This window comes from Rhincodon typus, chromosome 24, assembly GCF_021869965.1.
Source record: "Rhincodon typus isolate 14 chromosome 24, sRhiTyp1.1, whole genome shotgun sequence".
NCBI classification, from domain to species: domain Eukaryota; kingdom Metazoa; phylum Chordata; class Chondrichthyes; order Orectolobiformes; family Rhincodontidae; genus Rhincodon; species Rhincodon typus.
In genome coordinates this window covers 12,383,408-12,404,926 of record NC_063355.1, presented here as the reverse complement: position 1 = coordinate 12,404,926, position 21,519 = coordinate 12,383,408, and the positions used below count along the sequence as shown (strand labels likewise).

At 41.7% G+C, this 21,519-nt stretch overlaps 1 protein-coding gene across 3 annotated transcripts in view; it reads left to right on the top strand.

Moving 5' to 3' along the window:
* The first annotated feature begins 1,114 nt into the window (after positions 1-1,114).
* znrf3 (zinc and ring finger 3) overlaps positions 1,115-21,519 on the top strand; it is a 224,817-nt gene continuing 204,412 nt past the window's right edge. For all 3 annotated transcript variants that reach the window (XM_048611622.1, XM_048611623.1, XM_048611621.1), the window contains exon 1: positions 1,115-2,013. In XM_048611622.1, coding sequence (XP_048467579.1) covers positions 1,810-2,013 — 204 coding nt within the window. In that variant the 5' untranslated portion in view covers positions 1,115-1,809. The remainder of the gene's footprint in view (positions 2,014-21,519) is intronic.

The following is a 21,519-nucleotide window of genomic DNA, read 5'->3' as shown; positions in this document are numbered from 1 at the left end:
AAGGCTCTAAGCTCTGGAATTCCCTCTTCCTCTTCAAATCCCTCCAACTCACTCCCCTATCAGATGCCCTCAAAACCCACCTCATTGACAAGGCTTTTAGATCTCTGTCTCAATATCTCCTTATGTGAATCTTCCTTATTGTTTAACAAAAGTCCCCGTGATGTGCCTTTTGTCATTTTGCTATTTCAAGGCAGTGTCTAAATGCAAGTTGTGTTTCTTCATAATCTATTCATTTATTTTTGATCATTAAATTATATACTTTTACTAAATAAAATGTCTGGAGGGAGATGCAGTGATTTTGTCAGTGTTTGTGCCAAGCAGTGCAGAGATGAGGAATATATGCCATTCCCTGCAGCTTCAGGGCCATTACATCAGTGAAAGATGCATTTTGGTCTTTGTATGCAAGGAGTTATCCACAACCGAGTGTTGCAGTTTGGCACATTCCATGCACCAGGAGTATAGGCTAAGTGATGCACCAAAGCTAGGGACAGCCACTGCAGAGGCCTAATGGGGAAAGGCTGCAGTTTGAGTTTGAAACTAAATTCAGAAATAGCTGGTGTAACTCAACAGGTCTAGCAGCCTCTGTGGGAAGAAAGCAGAGTTAAAGTTTCAGGTTGGGTTTGTTTCTACAGGACTCGAAACTGCTTTCGTCCCACCGAAGCTGCCAACAATTTCTGTTTGTGTTTCAGATCTACAACCCTCTTCAATTCTTGGTTTCATCATAGTCTAAGGTTCTTCAGCCATAGCGCACTGAGGGGCTGGAAACTGTGTGGAACCCTGAGCTGTACATCTCACATGGAATGTGTAGAGTAAATATTCTGTGTGGTCCAAAGGTATTGAGGCACTTTGGAGTGCAACATGTCGCATGGAAAAGAAGTTGAACTGTATTGTACTTCTGACAGTATTTGACTTGAATTTTTTTTTGGAAGATTCTCCTCCAAATATTACAACCGAAGTGTATTTTTGATCAAAAACGTGCCACCAATAGGATCCTGAATCTGCTACATATTTGACACTTCTGAAAGTAAACTCTCAAAATTATTTAGCCGAGGGAAAAGGCCAGTCGCGCCCTCCTGCGTGTGTGTACAAACTATCTCCCACAGCGCCGGAACGGTTTGCCTCGTAAAGCCACAGATCTGAGCCCTCCCTTTTGAAAGTCACCGCTGGATCTGGCTGCCCGGAATAACTTTACGGCGCAGACCTCTTCAGGTGTGCATGCAACGTCCAGGCTGAGCTTCATAAAGGTTTTGTTTTTGAAGCGGGAGGCGCAATTTGCAAAGCCTGAGATGAAGAAATGCACCCTTTTCACGCCTTGGCTGGGGAAGGAAAACTCCGCGCTGTGTTAATTAAATAGACAACATGAGAGAGTGAGAGAGATTAAACAAAATAGCCACGCCGGAATAGCTGAGGGTTTGAGCCGTGTTAGAGAGGAAAAAAAAGTGAAGGGGTCAGAAAGATTAGTGGGTGGGGATAACCCTGCCTGGGATCACGTGCTGGATCAAAGCCGGGTGCCGCCTTGCGGAGCTAGAGAGAGAGAGAGAGAGAAAAGAGTGTGTGAGAAGTAGGGAGAGGATTTCAGAGCCGTGTCATTGACATGGTGATAACTCTCACTGTGTAGGCGAGGAGGAGACATTAGCTACCAAGATATTGCCCAAACTTTAAACAGCAGGCAAAGAAAAGGAAGTCAACATCTAGGTGGATATGTATTTGTGAAAAGAGGAACAAGCCCAGGGACTTGGAAAGCCAGACTCGCCCAGGATTGAATTAATCAGAAATTATGTCTCGATCGGCTTTGCTGCAACCAGCGAGATGATGTTGATGGGTGCTGAGGGATTGCTGCTGGGAGTGTTGCTAGCCGTGCTGGGCTCGCTTTGTGCCAAGGAGACTGCTTTTGTGGAAGTGGTGCTGTTCGAGTCCAGTCCCAATGGGGAATATACAACTTTCACAACCGACTTGCAAGGACGTTTCTCCCGGGCAGGAGCAACCATCAGCGCCGAGGGAGAGATTGTGCAGGTAAAACTCTTAAACAATAACAACAAAACAAACTCCCTCTTCCAAACGGAATGCTTCGGACTTGGGGACACACACACACACACACACACACATACACACACGAGACAGCCTGTAGCTTTTATTTAAAGAAAAAAAAGTTTAGTTGCTGTGAGTGAAGTTCTCAACAAGATGGCTCCGATCTTGGCCGCTGCCTGGAGTTAGCGTGGACGGGGGTTCAAATCCATCAGTTTATCGCTGCTGCCCCGGAGTTTATTGATCTCTCTGTCAACAGTCCCTGTCTAAACCGGTCTGGGCTCTCAACTGGAATGGGACAAAGTCTGTCCTTTTTTAATAAAAAAAGTTTGCATGCAGTGGTTTAGAAAGGGGAGGGGGGGAGTGGGTGTTGGGGTTTGAAAAGTTGTCCCCAAGGAGGTCTGTTTGAGTTCGGATGCAATGTGTTGCTTTGCCGTTTTATTGCTGTTGGAAGGATCCGTGCTGTTTCAATCCCTTATCGCTCGGTGCCCTGAGCATTGTAGTCAGCTGCGGCTGCAAAATGCACGTGTTTTGCTGGGGGCTGAGGGAGGGAAGGTGGGGGGGGGGGGATGCTGGTGGCGGACAGCGTGCAGAGTTGACACGGATGTAAGATTGTCAGGTAGACTTTTTTTTCTTTGAATTTGTTTTTTTTTCGTGCCTTTTTATCGAGATTCTTAATCGAAAAGAAAATCAATGACCAAGCAACCCCCCTCCCCTCCAAATCCCCTTTCTATGGGAGGAAGGAATGCTCCTGGGCCAAAAAGGTTGCTCGGCTGCCTGAACACGTACATTGGTGATTTCCCTGGATCAGAGCAGGGGGAGCGTGTTGTTTCATTAATTCACAACAACAGATTACCATGACAACTGCTAACACGGCCACTTAACTATTATTAACCCATGGGTTTTTTTTTCTCACCCCCCCCCCTTCCCTCCCTTCCCCCCCCCAAGATCTGGCCCGGTTTTGGTCGTTAATTTCCCCCCCCCCCCCCTTTTTATTTTTAAAGTTTTAGTCCCTCCTCTCTGAGCTGGCACTTCGTTTGAAGTTTTCAAAATCACGGCCAGCTAACTGCATCCAAAAACATCCCCGGTCAGCTCCTTCCCAAAAAATCAGTTTCTTTTTTCCTCTATTGATGTGTTGAGGTGGCTGGGAGTTAGTGAGAGAGCAAGCTGGCCTCTCTCTGTATTGTACCACGGTTTCCCCAATGTTTAAACTAAGTATAGCCTTGAGATTCCTCACTCTCACATCCCATTATTCCACCACCCCCAAAAAAAACCCCAGCCAGCTAAGTGTTGGGAAGCTAGTATTGGTCAGAGTTCCTCTCCTCCCCTCCCCTCAACCCCATCACTGGATGTTGTAGCTCCTTTGTAACCCAATCCACCCCGAGATGGAAAAAAACCCAATTATTTGTGCTTTGTTTCGGCTGCCTGAGTGTGAGAGAAACTCACCTATCGATCGAGTAAACATGTCTCGATTTTTTAAAACCGTTTCCCCCCCCCTCAAAAAAAAATTGACAAGGGCTGCTTTTGTTGATTTGCATTTTTCTTCTTCTTTTGGTTTGATTTTTATTTTGTCTGTAATGAATACAAGTAGTTAAATACAGAGTTTGGCCAAACACCACTAGCTTCACCTTTCCCCTCTACTCTTCAAACGTTCTGTTGGAGTTTACCTTACCACAGGATAACTGTCTTGTGTATGAACCGACTACTGATGCCATCTCCAATCACTTTACACTTTGTTCTTTTTTCTTTTTAAAAAAAGCTAATTAAATCTCTGGCTGTTCAGTAGCCGACAGGCCGTATGTAAATCTAAGGATTGGCGGAGAAGACATGACTTGGTCCTGGGTAGTCAGGGAAACTGACCTGAAATCGCCAAGCACATTTTAACACCAGCGGGAGATTTAAATTATAAACCGATTTGGATTTTCCTTTTATTTTTGAGATGGAGGGGGGTGGTGGGGGTGCAGAAAAAAGTGTGTCTGAGCTCAAAGACTCCCCCCCCCCTTCTGGCTACGATTTAATAACTGTCATAGCGACGTTAAAACTGTCTTCGCCTTCAAAGCTTGTAGTTAAATCCGGTTTGTCTAGACGCACATCAAAGTAATTCCAATTCAAACATCAAAGTTAGGTTTGCACACACACAAAACCCTCCGCAGAGTTCCCCACCATCTGATCCACAAGAATATCCTTTTTTTTAAAACAAAAAGAGACGTTTGTTACTTTTTTTTTCCACAGTTGGGTTGTCATAGACTTTTTATTTCGAAAAAGAACGTTGAAATCCTCAGCCCTGGGAAGAGTCTCTAAGAGGGAAGTGTGTATGTCTGGAATGATTAAACGGCAGTGCCAAGAGGGACTATATCTTTCTCAAAAGCATTTGACTGCGAGATAAAAGTTGAATTGTTAACTGCTAAACGTGCGCTGCATCAAGTACAAGGGCTTAGAAGCTGGGGAATTTTCAAGGTCAGTTCGCTATCTAAGTACCCTAAAGCTTAATATATGTTATCTATTTGAATAATCCAGTCATTTACTGCCACTTAGATCTTCTGCTTATGGTGGAGGATTTGCAGTGGATGTTTGCATTTAGCAATGCAGAATCCCCCCTTGGTCTCTGGCTGTAAATTCATTCCAAACTTTCTGATCAAATTCTATCTCACTAGACAAAGAACTGGAGCTCTGACAATGCTTGTGCCCAAGGGTGGCACAGATTTTTTTTTCCAAGTTTTGTCAGTTTGTCAATTATGAATAGTTCTGATTTATTTATTCCATCCAATCATTATTGCCATGTGGGTTTTTTTTAAATTTTAGGATTAAATGATTAAGTTATTATCATTGAACAGCACAAAGTACTGCTAAATAAAAACTGAAGAACTCCAGATGCTGTAAATCAGAAACAAAAACAGAAATTGCTGGAAAAGCTCAACAGGTCTGGCAGCATCTGTGAAGAGAAATCAGAGTTAACATTTCGGGTCCGGTGACCCTTCCTCAGAACAAAATGGAGATATAGATATAAGATTATTTTATTAGACAAGAATTGTGGGCTACAAATGGTTTATACAGTTAGAAAAATCTGTGGGATTTCAGCCATTCTTTCTGAAAGTAAGTTTTAAGTGAAACAACTTTGAATGAAATTTGGTGTCAAAACTGTATTCAGGCTCTGTAGGACTTTGAGTATTATTTTTCTGATAAGCAAATATTAAAATACCATATCATCTAAGTTGGAATATTTTACTTATCTAAATTTCTGCTTTTAAATAAACAACTTTAAAAATATGAAGCAAAAATGGAACTGGATACTTAGAGTACAGGTACTTCCTCCTCTGTGGCATTCATCCTTCTGGAAACTCCTGCTTCACTGATCCTCCTTATTGTTGCTTACCCTCTCCACTCCTCAAAGCTCCTGGCTGTGATTTCTTTCTCCCTGCTTGACCTTCTGAGTTGTGGGCTCTTTCCCTACTGTTCTCTCTTTCCCCAGCCCCCTCCCCACTCTGAATTATAGCGTGGCCTCACCCCTTAATCTCCTGAGTTGTAGTCCTGGTCCCACTCCCTGCCTTCCAAATTGCTGCTTTGAAAGTAAATTTTTTTTTTAAATATCGTGGATTTGTGAAAACCCCAACACTCCACAAACATCGCAACTTGCCTCTCTGTGATATTGGAGCTCCAGATTCTGATTAAATTTGGACCTTGAACAAGAGTCCAGATTAAGGAAACCATGCATAATGTGAGTTGGGAAGGGGGAAGAGTCTGCAACTTGGAGGTCAGAAACTAGGGACAAGGTCATAACTGGAGTTTGCAGAGTGGGGAGAGGCTGAAATGTGTAGATCGTGGAGGAGAAAAGGCCACAAGTCAGAGATTGGGAACGTGTGAGGACTGATTAGGTTGTGCAGGAAGCAACGCTAAAGTGAATCTTGTGATGTTGAATGAAATTATAGACCCGTTCGCTTGCTGATGTTAAAGTGAAACGATGTTAAACAGGGCGACTTTAAACGAGGACTCACTATAGCTGCATTGAAGCAGATACAGTGCCAATAGGGAAACAAATGATGAGGCTACACCATTCCTGTTCCATCTTAGAAAGACAATTATGTTACAAAAATAATATAGCACGCAGATCCTTCTGTTCGCTACCTGTGCAGAAGACCAACCTCAACCTGAGAACCACCTTGTCCTGTACCTCCAAAGCATATTGATTCCAAAAGATCAATGAGGGGTAACTTTAGTAAGTGGAAGATTGCCTGTGTTAGCAGCTGGTTTTTGGCTAATTAAAATAAAGGCAAATATTTCATTTTTAATGGTCATCCAGATTGACGGTATTCTCATCCAGCTGTACATATTTAAACTGTATTTAAAAATAACTCAGTTAAACCAGAAAGTTGGCTTGCAATTTTTAATATTTTAAACTCTGCCTTTTTAATATTCCCTTCCCACTTTTTCCATTAAACTTAGTTTTGGAGGTATGGATTCATTCAATCTCTCTACAACAAATCATATGTAATGGGAAAATTCAATGGGTTCAATTTGACCATAGTAACCTGTTGTGCAGAGACATGTGGGAAATGTGATCATGTAAGTGACAGTACAGTATTCATGAGCTGGCTGGCTCTAGTTATCAGTCAACAATAGCTGCATTTATACTTGGACGAAACCCTTTCAACTTCTGTTCTTTTAGTTTTCTTTGAAGCACTCTTTAGATTGCTATCTCTCCACCTTCAGCTGGCTTTGTTGGGTAATAATTTGCATCTCTGTCCAAAACATTCGACTCCCTTTCTGAGGGGGAGCATAGGAAATCCTATGTGTATGTGTCCTTTTTCTCTCGCTCTTTCAGCATACCATTTTTAATGGGGGTGGGGGAAGGAAGGGGCAGTTTTGGCCTGAAGCTTTTACATTTCAGTGCACACCTTTCAAAAGCCTTTTGTATGTAAAGTTATTTTTTTGAGTGTAAGTATCTGCACACTCTCAGGGCCATAGATATTGCATGCCTGCCCTGAATGAAGTGTCACATTACAGTGTGCTCATATATTTCAGGAGTGTTTTGTGAATGTGGTTTTATTTCACAAAGTAATTTTGGGATTTTTCAGACATTAATGTTTTAGCATTGAAGGTTGTATTTTGATAGATGGCCTAACCTGCTAGTTAGTTGCAAACTGATTGTTGTTCCATGTAATTTCCATTTATAAATTGCTGTTTGCTTTTTTTCGATTATTTGATTGCTTTTTATTTCCTGAGTCCAGCAACAAAGTTCGTTAGGTCCAGTTCTCAAGAAAGGATGAACATCATTTGCCAGTTCATATCTGACCACTTCTGCAAGTGTCTGACATTTGCATTCTAAGCTCCACATGACCTAATCTATTGCTGTAACTTTCTCCAGCTCTACAACCTTCAGAACTCTGTGTTCTTCCAATTTAGGCATTGTTTTAAAATTTTTACATGGGGTATGTGTGGCCCTGGAAATTGTGGCCCATTGCGAGTTGCCCTTGAGTTGTTTGACTCTCTAGGCCATTTCTGTGGGCAGTTAAGAGTGAATGTTGAGGCATTAACAAGTTGGCCAAATGGGCAGACACCTGGCAAATGAATTTTGATGCAGAGAAATGAGGAGCAATGTATTTTGGTAGCGTAAATGTGGAAAAACATTGTAGGCTCAGTGGTACAATTTTGGGAGAAGTACAGGAGCAGAGGGAGCACAAGGTTCGTGTGCATAATTCTCTGAAGGTGGCCAGGCAAGTTGAAACACCTGTTAGGAAGACTTATAGGATCCTTGAGTTTATAAATAAAAGCATAGAGTATAAAAGTAAGGAAGCAATGCTACACCTGTACAAATCATTGGTTGGACCACATTGCAAGTATTGTGTTCAGTTCTGGGCACCTGACTTTAGGAAGGATGTTAAAGTCCTGCAAAGGAGATTTATTAGAATGATACCAAGATGAATGATTTTGGATACAAGGAAAGATTTGAGAAATTGGGCTTATTCTCCTTGGAGCAGTGAAGATTGAGATGACCTTATTGAGGTGTTCAAAGTTATGAACAATTTTAACAGGGTAGAGAGGATATTCTGTTAGTTACTGACATACCAACTAGTACTGAGGGTCACAATTTCAAGACTCAGCAAGAGACCTAGGAGTGAGGTGAGAAGAAGCTTCATTATTAAGAGTTGTTAGGATTTAGTGCTGTCTGGGAGAACGGTGGAGGCAGATTCCGTATGAGGTTTCAAAAGAGAACTGGATATATACTTGAAATTGATGAATTTAGAGAGCTACAGAGAGAGAGTGGAGAATGGGGCTAGCTGGGAAGCTCTTTCAGGACCCAGCACTGACATGACAGGTCAAATGGACTCCTTCTGTATTGTAAATTCCACGTTGTTGTGGTTCTGGAGTTAAATGAAGGCCAGACCGGGTAAGAATGGCAGATTTCCTTCCCTAATGTGTGTTATTGGTTAGCTCGGTTGGTTGGATGGCTAGTTTGCAATGCAATGTGATGCCAACAGCGTGGGCTCACTTGTTACACTGGATGAGGTGACCATGAAGGATCATCCTTCTCAACCTCTTCCCTCACCTGAAGTGTGATGACCCTAAGGTTAAACCACCACCAGTTCTCTCTCTGTCATGAGAGAACAGGACTGTAATCCCCTGGGACTATAGTGACTTTATCTTATTCCCCTTCTTTAGAAGTTGTCAATTCATGGTGGAATGCAGTTCCATTCACCCAAGTGGCTAGGCTTTAAATATGATGCTGAGTGTATCAGCTAATCCCTTGACCCTTTGGAAGCACAGGTTTAGCTGTGTTTTTGCCCAAATCTAGGGCAGGTTGGCATATTCCAACACAATCCCAGCACGGTTGAAGTCCTCGGTTGCTCTTCCTTCTTCATCAACCTTGCTGTTAATGGGACATCTAGGACAACTGCAGTAATTGTAACACTGACCTGGCACAGACCAACTAACTCGACATAGACAAAGGACATTTTGAGCAGATTGTTTCGTTTTATTTTACATCTGGAGTGCACAGATCAAATTCCCTGTGGGGAATTACCACTGGAAGTTTGATTTCATAAACTTCATAAATTGAGAGAAATGCTCAAATATTTCCTGTTAATTTTGTAGCCTTTCTCTCCTCCAGTATCTGTATCGTATGTCTGTGAATTTATTATATAGATTAATATTAAAATATCCTTTCAAAAATACTAGAAGTTGAGTGGGATACCCAAGTTAATAGGCCAAAGTAGTCTGGTTGATTGTGATGTTTGAGCTGAAGATAGAAATTCAGGTTTTGCCCTTGGTTTGCTAAAGACTTGTGCTTAGCCCCAGTTTCTGTACTGTTCTATTGCTCCATTACTGGAAAATGGATTATAGTGCTATAAAGAAGTATTTACAAATGTAGCTTTCTTGAAAACAGTAAATTCTACAAAGGCTACCATTTGGTATTGTGGCATGTAGACCAGGAAAGTACTTGATTTATTCCTCCGTGTGCATAGAGTCAACTTATTTTTTTCTGCTCATAGTAACTATCCAATCACCCTAGTGGAAGTTACATACAGAAATCTGCACCCTCCTGGGACACTTGCATTATGTTAAAGGTGCCATATGAAAATATATTGCTGTTGTTGAGAGATCATAAATGAAGAGAAGGATAAGTGTCATGGCCATTATTGGGCAGAAAGGGGATGTTGGAGTGGCTTATGTGAGGGACAAGTTGGCGGGGGTGGTGTTTTTTTGCAAGTTTCAAAGGCTCGTCGTCACTTCCAGAGTGAAGAATATTGAAGGACAGTCAGCTCTTCATGTATTGGGAGTGTGTTCTGATTTGCAGCAACCAAGCGATGCCATGTTGTTTCCCAGAGGTAGTGATTTTATTCTTAGTAGCAGTTGTTGACCTGGCCTCATTGCAGCACACACAACACTTTCGCCATCAATGGTTTGTGTCCTGAGGACGTTTGCAAGGTTAAAATTGCTGCCAGTGCAAATTAGATGTTGCTTCTGCTTAATCCTTCTCACCTTTTTGTTTTAAGAGTAAACTACCATCCTAAAAGAAATTAACACTTTTTCAAAAGTGAGGGTGCAGTTTGACATTGTTAAATTTGATAAGGATTTGTGGTGCTTTGGAGTCCATGTTTGAGTTTGCATTGCTTGAGGTCGGCTGTACCCATGTGACAACATTTTAACTTAACAGGATCAACTTTTGATGAGCTTTTGAAATATTTACAGGAATGTCTGTATCGCTGTTCCTCTGTTCGTTTTCCCAAATACCGGAATGAAGTGTGTGCCCTCCTTTTGAACTAGGGTTGTATATCTACGGTTTCTTGTTAAATGATTCTGTTGACATACCTGTGGCTTCTCACATTCCCAGAGGGGACTGATTTGCTTGCATTTTTTAATCTGTCCCTCCAGCCAAGAAGTAGAGGAATATCTCAAAATCCCTAAGATTCAGTTTGTGTGAAACTTCATGGTTCTAGTCCTGAGTGGGTAGGCTTGGGTGGGAGTAAATTCCTGAAGATCTCCGGATGCCTGCCATCAATGGTCCTACACGATCCATGTTTCTACTCATTGTTTACATTTTTATAACTAATAGTGTTCAAACAAATTAAGAAAACTTCACTGTTCCAGTGATTTGTTCCTGGCTTGCATGCAGCAGTGTTCTAGGGTATCCAGGTTAAGCCTGGGGTTTGACAACAAAGTAAAGTGACTGTGTGGCAAGTATTTCAGTTCCCTCCTGAGGGGAGGGGACAAAATTATCCCTCTATTTCCAGCAGGGGTTGCTTGGTCGTATAGCGAGTGAGGAGACTGGGTGTGTGGTGAGACCAGAAACGGTGGAATATCCTGACACGTGGATGTAGGTAGTACAATGGTGACTGTCCCACCGACCAAGGTGAGGAGTCTACACCTTGTCAGTGGGAGGTTGGTGTACGTGGAAAATCTGCTGCAAAATAAATGCAAAATTGACTCTGTGCAGTGCTTCTGAGTATGAGCAGGAGATTCTTGAAACTGCTGGTTGAAAATCAGTGCACTTTCCTTCGGAAAGAGGTGGGAAAAATCAGCTGTTTGGCTGATGTACCAGACGTTTAGGGGTAAATGCCTGAGAACGATTATAATCCAGTATAAATTAGCAGTTTCAGGAGATAGCTGGTGGATAAAAAAACATGGTATTAACATAAGCGGAAGCTGCTCTTGTCGTAAACTTTCTTGCTTTCCTGCCTTCAATTCACAACTGGTGCACAGCTTCAAATGCGCATTCAGTGGCGTGCCAAGGTGCTGAATGCTCATGTGCAGCCCTGGATGCTGAGCCATTTGACTGCAAGAGGCATCACAGACCCAATTGCACTGGCAGCCAAAATTCATGTCTGCACCCGTGGGTTAGTGTGCAACCATGTGGCCTTTGCTGGTAAGATCAGCATTCATTACCCGTCCCTAATTGCCCTTGTTGTGACACCTAAACATTAATCCAGCTTGGAGCAAACTGTTAAGACCCAGTGACCAAATCTGAGAGCTTCCCCGTTATTCACGTTCAGCTGGTCGCTGGAGAAATGTAAAGAGCACATCAGAGAGACTTCATAATAAGTACTCATTTTAATCTGATTTATATAGAGTAGAAGCTGCTTAACTCAGTCAGCCTTGGGGAATTTATATTCAGATTCGGCTAATAATTAAAGCATTTCACTAACTGAAGGGCCCACCCGTTGTGAATTGATGGTCCTGGCATTCAAAAGCTGCTTTTTGTCTTGAATGATCTTTCAAATTCAGATCAGAGGGTCTAGCATCTGAGTACCAATTCTTGTAATGCAGTTGAATGTGACTATCACCAATATCCACCCCACCTTTATAAAATGAGGTTCAACTTGGTTTTGCTGCCAGTTTATGAAAATCTGATTTCGCTGCAACCTGGCAATTGGTGCACACATGCCAGACCCCAAAATTTGAATTGAAAGACTGGAGATGGAAGTCCTTTAGAAAAGCAAACTTCGATTCCTTATTGGTCAGTGTGGTCCCATTTGTTAAGTGGGAAAAGACAGAAACCAGTTTGAGCATAGAGATCCCACCATTAGGGATGCGGTCACTATTATTCTGTTCCTGTGCTTTTGACAGTGTAGGTTGAGAAGTAGATAGTGTCCAGGAGACCAGGCAGAGCTGATCTCTCAAAAGTGTCAACTGACCAGGCAGTGGGACTGTGTCAGTTAAAGATCTCATCTGTAGGAAAGCATTTCTGAAAGTGAGGCATTCCTTCAGTGTTATGCCATCATAGCAGTGGAGATTAATTGTTCAATTCCTCAAACTTGATTTCTCAAGTTACAGCAAAAGGGAAGGAAGAAGGAAATGTTAAACAAGGCTGGCTTTTAACTCAAAAGCTGTAGCCCAGTGGACTACAAAATGGTAAGTTGCAGGCTCTGAATAACACTTCAACTACTTGTTAAGAGAAACACTTTACTGAGGAAAATTGGGCACTGATCCTAATTAAACTTACTTGTGTACAGTACGTATGTGGGTTTTCTGTAACTTGTCCAGTAACTGATCTCACTGACCACATTTATGTTGAACATGATTTTATTTGAGGAGAGAAAAGCATTTCCACACACACTAAGTGGTTCACTAACCTGTGTGTACACCGTGTTTTCTCTGTTTGCATGCCTGTCTTTTCTCTCATTTGCCAAACACTGCCTTGTTTATGAAATCCAGAGGGAGTATTTCTTGGATTACATTTCTTTGCTGCAGGTGCATTTGTCATTATCCACCTATACACCGCTTCCCAGAGTAACAACTATAGGAAACCAAATTTCCCACAGGAATGCTGCCAAGTAATGTTCTCTGGCTCAACATTGGCAAAGAGCTCTTGTCTTTTCACCTGCCAGAAACAGGGCACCAGGCTTGCAGGCAACCTGTTGGCTGCCAGTAAATGTAGTCCGGGGGCATCTTTTGAAGAGAAAACAGGGGCAGCCTATCCACCACAATCCCACACCACAGTATATGTCTTTGCAGGCTGGAGAAGGGGAAGCAGAAGGAAAGACAATGTGTTGCTCTTTTGTTTATTATTGTGATCTATGACGGTGCATGATCTATGACAATACATCTGTGTCCTAAGCTCTCAAAATCCTTCTGAACCCTCCTTTTAAAAAGTTTGTCAAAGTCTACATTGTTGATTTTAACTTTTTGGTTATCCGTCTTGATATCTTCTCAGTGTTAAACTTTGATAATACTTCTGCAGAGTACCTAGAGTCAGTTTCTGACATTGAGGTGCTAGTTAAATGCAGTTTGCCGTGGTCATTTCATTGCTGTGGTCTACCATTCTTGCAGGCAGCCTGTTCAGCAGTTTTCTTTATCTCCCCTTGCTGCACAGTGTTTGTAGTGTAAATGGAGCAGCTTTGATCCTTATCTTGACGGTACCTGGAGTAAACTATACCAGATTTACCTTGGCACAAAGTCTTCAGTGCATACAGGGTTTTGGAATGCTACGTGTCCTGCAGAATGGAATGGTGGTGGGACTGTAAGGTGATCTCATCAGAAAGTGAAATGTAGGTAGTTCCAGTTCTGTGGGCTATTTCTTTTCCTTGCAAAAGTTTTAACTGAATTCACCTTCTGTTCAGGTTAGCAAAACTGGGGAACGATCGGTAGCGAGAGCTGAGAGAAATGGGAGCTCCCTTTTAAAGGGAATAGACGTTTTTGGCAGAAAATCTCCAGTGAACAGGAAAGATTAGTGTCAATGTCTCTTTAGCAGAGCTAACATATTTTCTTTTGAGAGAGGGGAAGGAAAGGAAGGCTGTATCTTGTGCTCCGCTGCTCCCTGTTTATATTGTATCCAGGCTCACTCACTTGGCATTATCACATTGAATGGAGCTGCCCTGCTCCCTAATGCTGAGGAAGTTTTTGATCGGGTGTCCTTGCCTCTCCCTGTCTGAACTAGAACTTCAAAAGAGTCAGGGGGCAGAGGAGAAGATGCTGGGGAAGCTGAAAGGCCTGAAGTTGGAACAGATGGGTTACACTCTAGAGTTCTGAAGGTGATAGCTGAGGAGATTGTAGAAGCATTGATGGTGACCTTTGGGAATCACTGGAGTTGGGGAGGGTCCCAGAAGACTGGAAAATGGCTAATGTTACACTCTGTTTGAGAAGAGAGAGAGGCAAAAGACAGGAAATTATAGGCCGGTCAGCCTGACCTCAGTCATTGGTAAGAACTTAGAGTCCATTATTAAGGATGAGATTGTGGAGTACTTGGAAGTGCTTGGTAAAATAGGACTGAGCCTGCACAGCTTAATCAAGGGGAGGTCAGGCCTGACAAATCTGTTGGAATTTTTTGTGTTGAAGTAATGGGAAAGTTAGACAAAAGAGAGCCAATTGATGTGATTTCTTTGGATTTCCAGAAGTCTGCTAAATAAGACGAGAACAATTGTGTTGGGGCCTGGATACAGTGAGTGTGGGGAAGATGTTTCCAATAGTAGGAGAGACTAGGACCCGAGGGCACAGACGCAGAGTGAAGGGACAACCCTTTAGAACTGAGATGAGGAATTTCTTCACCAGAAGATGGTGAATCTGAATGCTGTGGAGACCAAGTCATTGAATGTATTTTAAAAAAGAGAGATTCTTGATTTAGTAAGGGGATCAAGGGTTATGGGGAGAAGGCAGGAGAATGGGGTTGAGAAACATATCGGTCGTCATCAAATGGGGAAGCAGACACTGAACCGAATGGCCTGTTCTGCTCCTATATCTTCTAGCCTGGTGGAGAAGACACAAGGGGCTGAGTGGGCAAGTGTTCCTGAGGCTCCAGCTCAGTTCCTCTTGTTCCAGAGGTGCTAGTTCAAGCTGCATGGGCACCATCTGCCACTTCTTGCCTCCTATAGGTGTGAACCTGCATAAGAACCCATCTGGGGCCAATTCTCACCAGATATCCATATTCACAGGTTGGGATTGGTCTGGCAACTTGCTCTGCGCCAACGTCATAACTACTTTACCGTAACTTCGTTGTGGAACCAGGTTTTATGTGTGGGAACAACACAATTTCCATCAAATTTTCAAAATAGTTCCAATGGAGAGGAAAGTGCCATCCAGTGCCCTTTCCACCTGACGTCTCGGCAGATTTCTTGATCAGATACAAGGGGATGAGACAGCTCTGCAAAGAACTGTGATTGGAGATCTCCAACTCATGACATTTCATTGAAGTGTTGCCCAATTGATGTCTTGATGTTTGAACTGGGAAAATGAATTTCACATACTGGAAGGCAGTATAAATGGTTGTTAATTGTATATTCAATGTGTTTAATTGTATGCTGGTGGTGGGCATTAACTGGGGATTAATTTGATTCCCCGTAAATAGCCACAGATGGAATCTGGGTGGTTTCTGGGGTCAGGAGGTGTATTTTAACTTTAAACACGAGAATGTGTAAAAAATAAATTGGTTCTCATTTTTCACCACCTCGTATTCTGGACTAGTACAAGGTGAGTGAAGGGGCATACTAGATTCAGAGGGGCCAGCATGTTTGAGGCAGCCTGCAGTCCATATCTAAGTGTTCCTTGGTGTTTTGATATGTGGTCAGAAACTCACCACTCTCACTTGCTGTGTCACATTCACCAAGGTCCTGAGCTCTTACGTGTTGTAATTTTTATGGAATAAATGTGTTTTTAGTGACCATCACCTGTACTTCACTGCCCTGTGGGTATAGATTCCTTGTACCCACACCGCATGCAAAGTCACTTTTTAATTCGAAGAGATTACCATGCACATTACAGCTTGAAACACTGAAAATTTAGAAACACTAAATTACTGAAGTTTGTTACCTCCTTAAGGATGGTCACAACAAAATGCTTTGCGCTGCAGTACGATTTGGGAATCCAAGATTGGTTATTAAACTCCATCACTGTAAAGACAAGAGGAAGATAAATAAAACAAAAAGAAATGGAAAATGACTTGGGTGCTGCCAGACATGTTGAGAATCTGTGAAAAGAGAAACTGAGTTAACATTTCAGGTTGCTCATCTTTGATCAGAACTGGCAAGCATTAGCAATGAATAGAAGAAGGGAGAAAGGAGCTTAATGCTCCATTTACAGAAAGTCAGTGCGCTCTGAGACTAAAATACTCTCAAGGTGACAACAGCAATTTCATTTTATGAACGGAATGGATTATGAAAATGCCAGAGTTACAAATGGGAGCGAGGACACTACCTTTATGTATGAGTCAATACATCTTTCAAACATCCATGAGAGAGAGAGAGAACATTCAGTTTAATCTGATCCTTGTTCTGTTCAGGGAAGTACAGGGAATACTTTGTGAAGGTGGCGTTGCCAGATTTATGTGTCTGTGTGTGTGTGACCAATCCAAAATACAATGGTCAAGGAACGTGTGTGTGTGTGTGTGTGTGTGTGTGTGTGTGTGTGTGTGTCTGAGAGTGGGGGAGTCTCACTTTAAACACAGCTGGTCAGTTTATTTTGCATTCTTTTTGCCCATAGCCATACTTTGATAAAAATATATTCTGCCTTTGAAGTGTTCTGAGTGGCAGTTTAGAAAAGCTGGAGTGTCTCTTTGGGCTGTAGCTTGGACTCTGGATCAGACTGACCCTGCCAGAATTCAGTGTAAACAAAGACATCTCTCTGTGTAGAATCAGTGTGTGTAACCAGGGCAATTCTTAACTTAAGTCCAAGGCAGCAATGTACTCGTTGACTTTTTAGGCATTTTTTTCTATGATGGTTGTAAGATGCATTGAATGCAGTCATCTTGTGTTTGAATTTTAAAAGCAAGTGCTTGTTTTCTTCCAGACATAGAGGAAAGTCAGAGCTGTGATGAGCTGTGTGCTTGCTCTGTTGTGCAGCTGTAATGTTTTAACGCTTCACTGGGAATAACCCACATCACCTGTTTACAGAACCTTCTTTTAGAAAAAAACAACATTGCTAACCACCTGCCTGCCGAGGCAACAGCAGCATGTTAAGAATTGTATGTTGCAAAATTTTGCATTAAATAGAAGTTGATTGTGTAATTTCTGAACTTTCCATAGATCCAATGTACCGGGCTTGTGAAGTAATATAAAGGAAGGAGAAAGAGCTTGCATTCAGTAACTTCAGAACATGCTGTACAGATAAGTTAGTGACTTCAAGTTTAGTCACTGTTGTAACATCGGAAACGTCACAGTCAATTTGTACTCAGCCATATCCTATAAACAGCAACGTGAGAGTGACCAGAATTTGTTTTCAGATAGTGTTAAATATGTTAACACGTTTCCATGCTGTACAGCTCTATGACTCTAAATACATTCTAACAAGTGAAGAGGGCACTCGTTTGAGCATAGCTCCACCTCGCTGTGTTAATTTCATGTTGCTTTAAGTATGCAGCTCTTTGAGGCTTCTCCCTGTCTGTTTTGAGCTGTGAGGTTATGGTAATTGAGTGGGAGATTGGTGTTGGCAGCATCTTCAGCTTTATGAAGGAAAGGCTCTTTCCAGAATAAGCCCTGCAAGGAATGGGAAAGTGACTAATTGGAGTGTGGTTAAGGGAGGTGCTTTTCCAGTAATCTGGTTACCAATCTAAAGGTGGGCCTGTGAATCTAACAATGATGGCTTCATTATTGTTGAATTTGGAAGTGTTAATGTGTAAATAATGGGTAAGCGGGCTGTTTTTTCCACACCTGACACTTTCCACAAAAGGAGGCAATCATCCACTTTATGCTACACTCTAAGAAATCTGCCTCACGTTCTGCTGCAATTTGCACAGCCTTTACATGATATCTTGAACCCATAAAATAAGTGAATGAAGTAATAGCACAGATTTTGTCTGAAGTCTTTAGTTTTTGGCACGCCAACAAATAAATCAAACCCTTTCCGTTAAAATCATTTTGGAGTGAAACTGAACTCAACTGCAGTGAATTATGAGCAGCTGAAGGACGGCAGGTAAAAATTTCAGGCATGAGAAAAGGTAGTGCCCCAAACATTAACTCAACAGCAACACCTTGGACTTAGAGGATGCCATCTTTTCTTTCTGATGGCTGCTGACCTGTTGTGTACTTCTACGATTGTTGAATTTTGTTTGTTATTTTGAAAGCAATTTGGTGCTTGCACTCTCCCCTCGGAGCCAGAAGATTGTGGCTTCCAGCTCCCTCCCATTAATTTTAGGATAAATTCTAAGCTGACCTTCCAATAGTATCCAGAGAATGCAGTGTGTAGGAATTTCTGTCTGTTGGTTGAGGCATTTCAAAGAACTATTGGCAAAAGAAAAAGGAACCTTCATGATGTTCCCCTCTCTCCAACACCATGTAATCAGATGAATTTGGAGCAGAGGTAGATGATTCGGTCTCTCGAGCCTGGTCTGCAGTTCATTAAGATCATAGCTAATTGGTCTCGTGTTCTTAATTCCACATTCTCATCTACATTTGATTCCATTGCTTAATGTAAATCTATTTACCTCTGTCATAAAAATAATTAATTTATATGACTGCAGAAACATTGTAATTTCTAAACGTAAAAATGGACCATGGTTTGTCTAGTGTGCCTTTTGCTATCCTGGCTGTCCCTCAGTGGATTAATGGAGTTGTTGCGACTAATCTAATCTAATCTATCCTCTATCGACTAGTTTACAGAAATGACATGAAGAATATCCCAAAAGTGGAGAGCTTTGGGAACCGTAGGTTTAGCCATAGACACATAGGAAAATCTCCTTTTGCTCTCCCAGTTTTGCCTCACATACCACATGTTGTATCTCCATGTTTGTGTACTGTATCCCAAGATATTATTTTATGTAAAAAGAGACAAAATAAAAATGCATTTATTTGGTCTTTAAATAGAGGTCTTTGCTTCTGTAGCAAGATTGACTATATTCAAAAATATTACATGGGTTGTAAAACACTGAGATATTCTGAACTTGTGATAAGCTGCGATTAAAATGCAGTTCTTTCCTTTACGTGTTTACACAATCCTGTGTATGTTATGAGGCAACAGACCTCTGTTTATCCCCTTAGTTCTACTTTTGAACATCACTGGATACAAAACAGAAACCCCGCCCTGGATGGCTTTGAAATCATGACAGAAGCCCTTTAGTACCCAAAGAGTTTTAAAATGACTGGTGTTCCAGTTTGTACAGCAAAGACAGCATGAGATTTCTCATAACAAATGAAAAAAAAATGTACTTGAAGGAAAAAGAATAGTGACAGTCTGGAGCATCTGTGTGATAAACCTGAATAATCATCTAATCTTTCTGTTGGCCTCACGAGTGAGATCATAATTAAAATTATTGGGACAAAAGGCCGAAGGCCCTAGAGGGGGATCTGTTCAATCTGTTTACCCACAATTACTTTGCTTGACTCAACTTTTCAATGTTGGGAGTTAGTTATGAATTTAGTCATTCCATTTCTCAGACAATTGGACTTGCTGCATAACATCCATTTGGTAAGACATTCATGGGTGTTTTAATCTCATGCACAGACATGGATCACAGGATTAATTTTATAAGTGTATTGATAGTCCTCTGCAGATTATTTCAATTGTGCTCCACTTCCTGTCCCTCTCCATGTTACCATGACAACTGCAATCTTGTGAGTAAGCTCCAATGAGTGAGCTCGTCATGCTAAATCAGGATGCAGTGGCCGTTTTGTCCTTGCCTTTGTTCATTATTACAGTAACATAAATACAAAATGAGCAACATGTATAGACCGATGTGGAGTTCCCGCCTGGATACAATATTTAATATCCAATGAGTGAATGAAAGACTGTTGGCTGGGTCCACTTTGGACGCCAATGTGTCGTTTTTGGGTTTTTTAACCTCTTTCATTTCGCCCTGCACTACTGAAGGCATTGACCCATCCCAGGACAAAACGCTGCCACTCTCCAGTTCCCTACACTCCCACTATAGGCACCATCCTAGAGAATAGCAGTCTAGGGAAAGGACCAGCATGAATGAGTCCAATCCATTCTTCACACAATGTTCATGCATGCAATCAACAATTTGTTTTTTATATTGCACTTTTAAAGTTGTACACTTTTGTAAGGCATTGCTCAGACCTTTGCGTGTAGGAATTGGTACGGTATGTTGCAGTTGTACAGGATGTTAGTGAGGCCTGTTCTGGAATACTGTGTCCAGTTCTGGTTGCCCTGTTATAGGAAGGATATTATTAAGCTTGAGAGTTCAGAAGAGATTTGCCAGGATGTTGCTGGCAATGGAGAGATTTGGAGTTAAATGGAGAGGCTGTGACTTTTCTCCACTGGAGTGTAAAAGAGTGAGCAATGACCTTCCAGAAGTTTATAAAATCATAAAGTGTATAATTAAGGTGAATGCCAGGTGTCTTTTCGCCAGGGTGGGTAATTTCAAGTCTAGGGAGTATATTTTTAGGTGAAAAGAAAAAGATTTTAAAGACGTGAGGAGCAATTTCTTTACGCAGTCGTTCATGTGTGGAATGAACTGCCAGTGGAAGTGGTGGATGCAGGTACAGTTACAACGTTTAAAAGATATGGTCATGAGTAGGAAGGGTTTGGAGGGAAATGGGCCAAGCACAGGCAGGTGGGATTAGTTTAGTTCGGGAACATGGTTGGTGTGGACTGGTTGGACCAGAGGGTCTGTTTCTGTACTGTATGACTGTGAAATTTTCCAGAAACGTTCATTGTATATCAATGAGTCCTGTTTCACTGGCCTGTGTTATCAAGTCATGTATTTACGATCAGTGATACGCCATAAATAAGAATTGCATTGCTATGTATCAAATGAACTTTCATTTGATACTGCGTTTATATTGAGTTTTTAAAATGAAACAGATCCATCTCAAGCACAGTTATATTGTTCTTAACTGTAACTGATTTTAAAGAAAGCAGTAACCTTGTCATACAGATACAGTCCTTGTATGCACAATAACCTTAGCCCCAGCTCAAAATTAATGATAGTGCATTCAAAATATCAAATGCAAAACATAATGCTGAAATTATTTTGTGTAGATTTTAAAATGTGCCAGAGCAGACACTTCAGTGAGCACTGACTAGTCTTAATGCCAATCTTGTGTTACATTCAGTCTGAATGAGAAAGGATTTACTGGCACTGGAGGGGGTGCAAAGGAGGTTCACTAGGTTGATTCCAGAGTTGAGGGGGTTGGCTTATGAGGAGAGACTGAGTAGATTGGGATTATATTCATTGGAATTCAGAAGATTGAGGGGGGATCTTATAGAAACATATAAAATTATGAAGGGAATAGATAAGATAGAAGCAGAGAGGATGTTTCCACTGGCAGGTGAAGCTAGGAGAAGAGGACATAGCCTCAAGATTAGAGGGAGCAGATTTAGGACTGAACTGAGAAGGAATTTCTTCACCCAGAGGGTTGTTAATCTATGGAATTCCTTGCCCAGTGAAGTAGTTGACGCTACTTCAGTAAACGCTTTTTAAAAAAAAAGGTAGATTTTTTTTGAACAATAAAGGAATTAAGGGATACGGTGAGAACGCGGGTAAGTGGATCTGAGTCCACGAAAGGATCAGCCATGATCTTATTGAATGGCGGAGCCGGCTCGAAGGGCCAGACGGCCTACTCTTGCTCCTAGTTCTTATGTTCTTACGAATGTATTTATATATGTAACCAA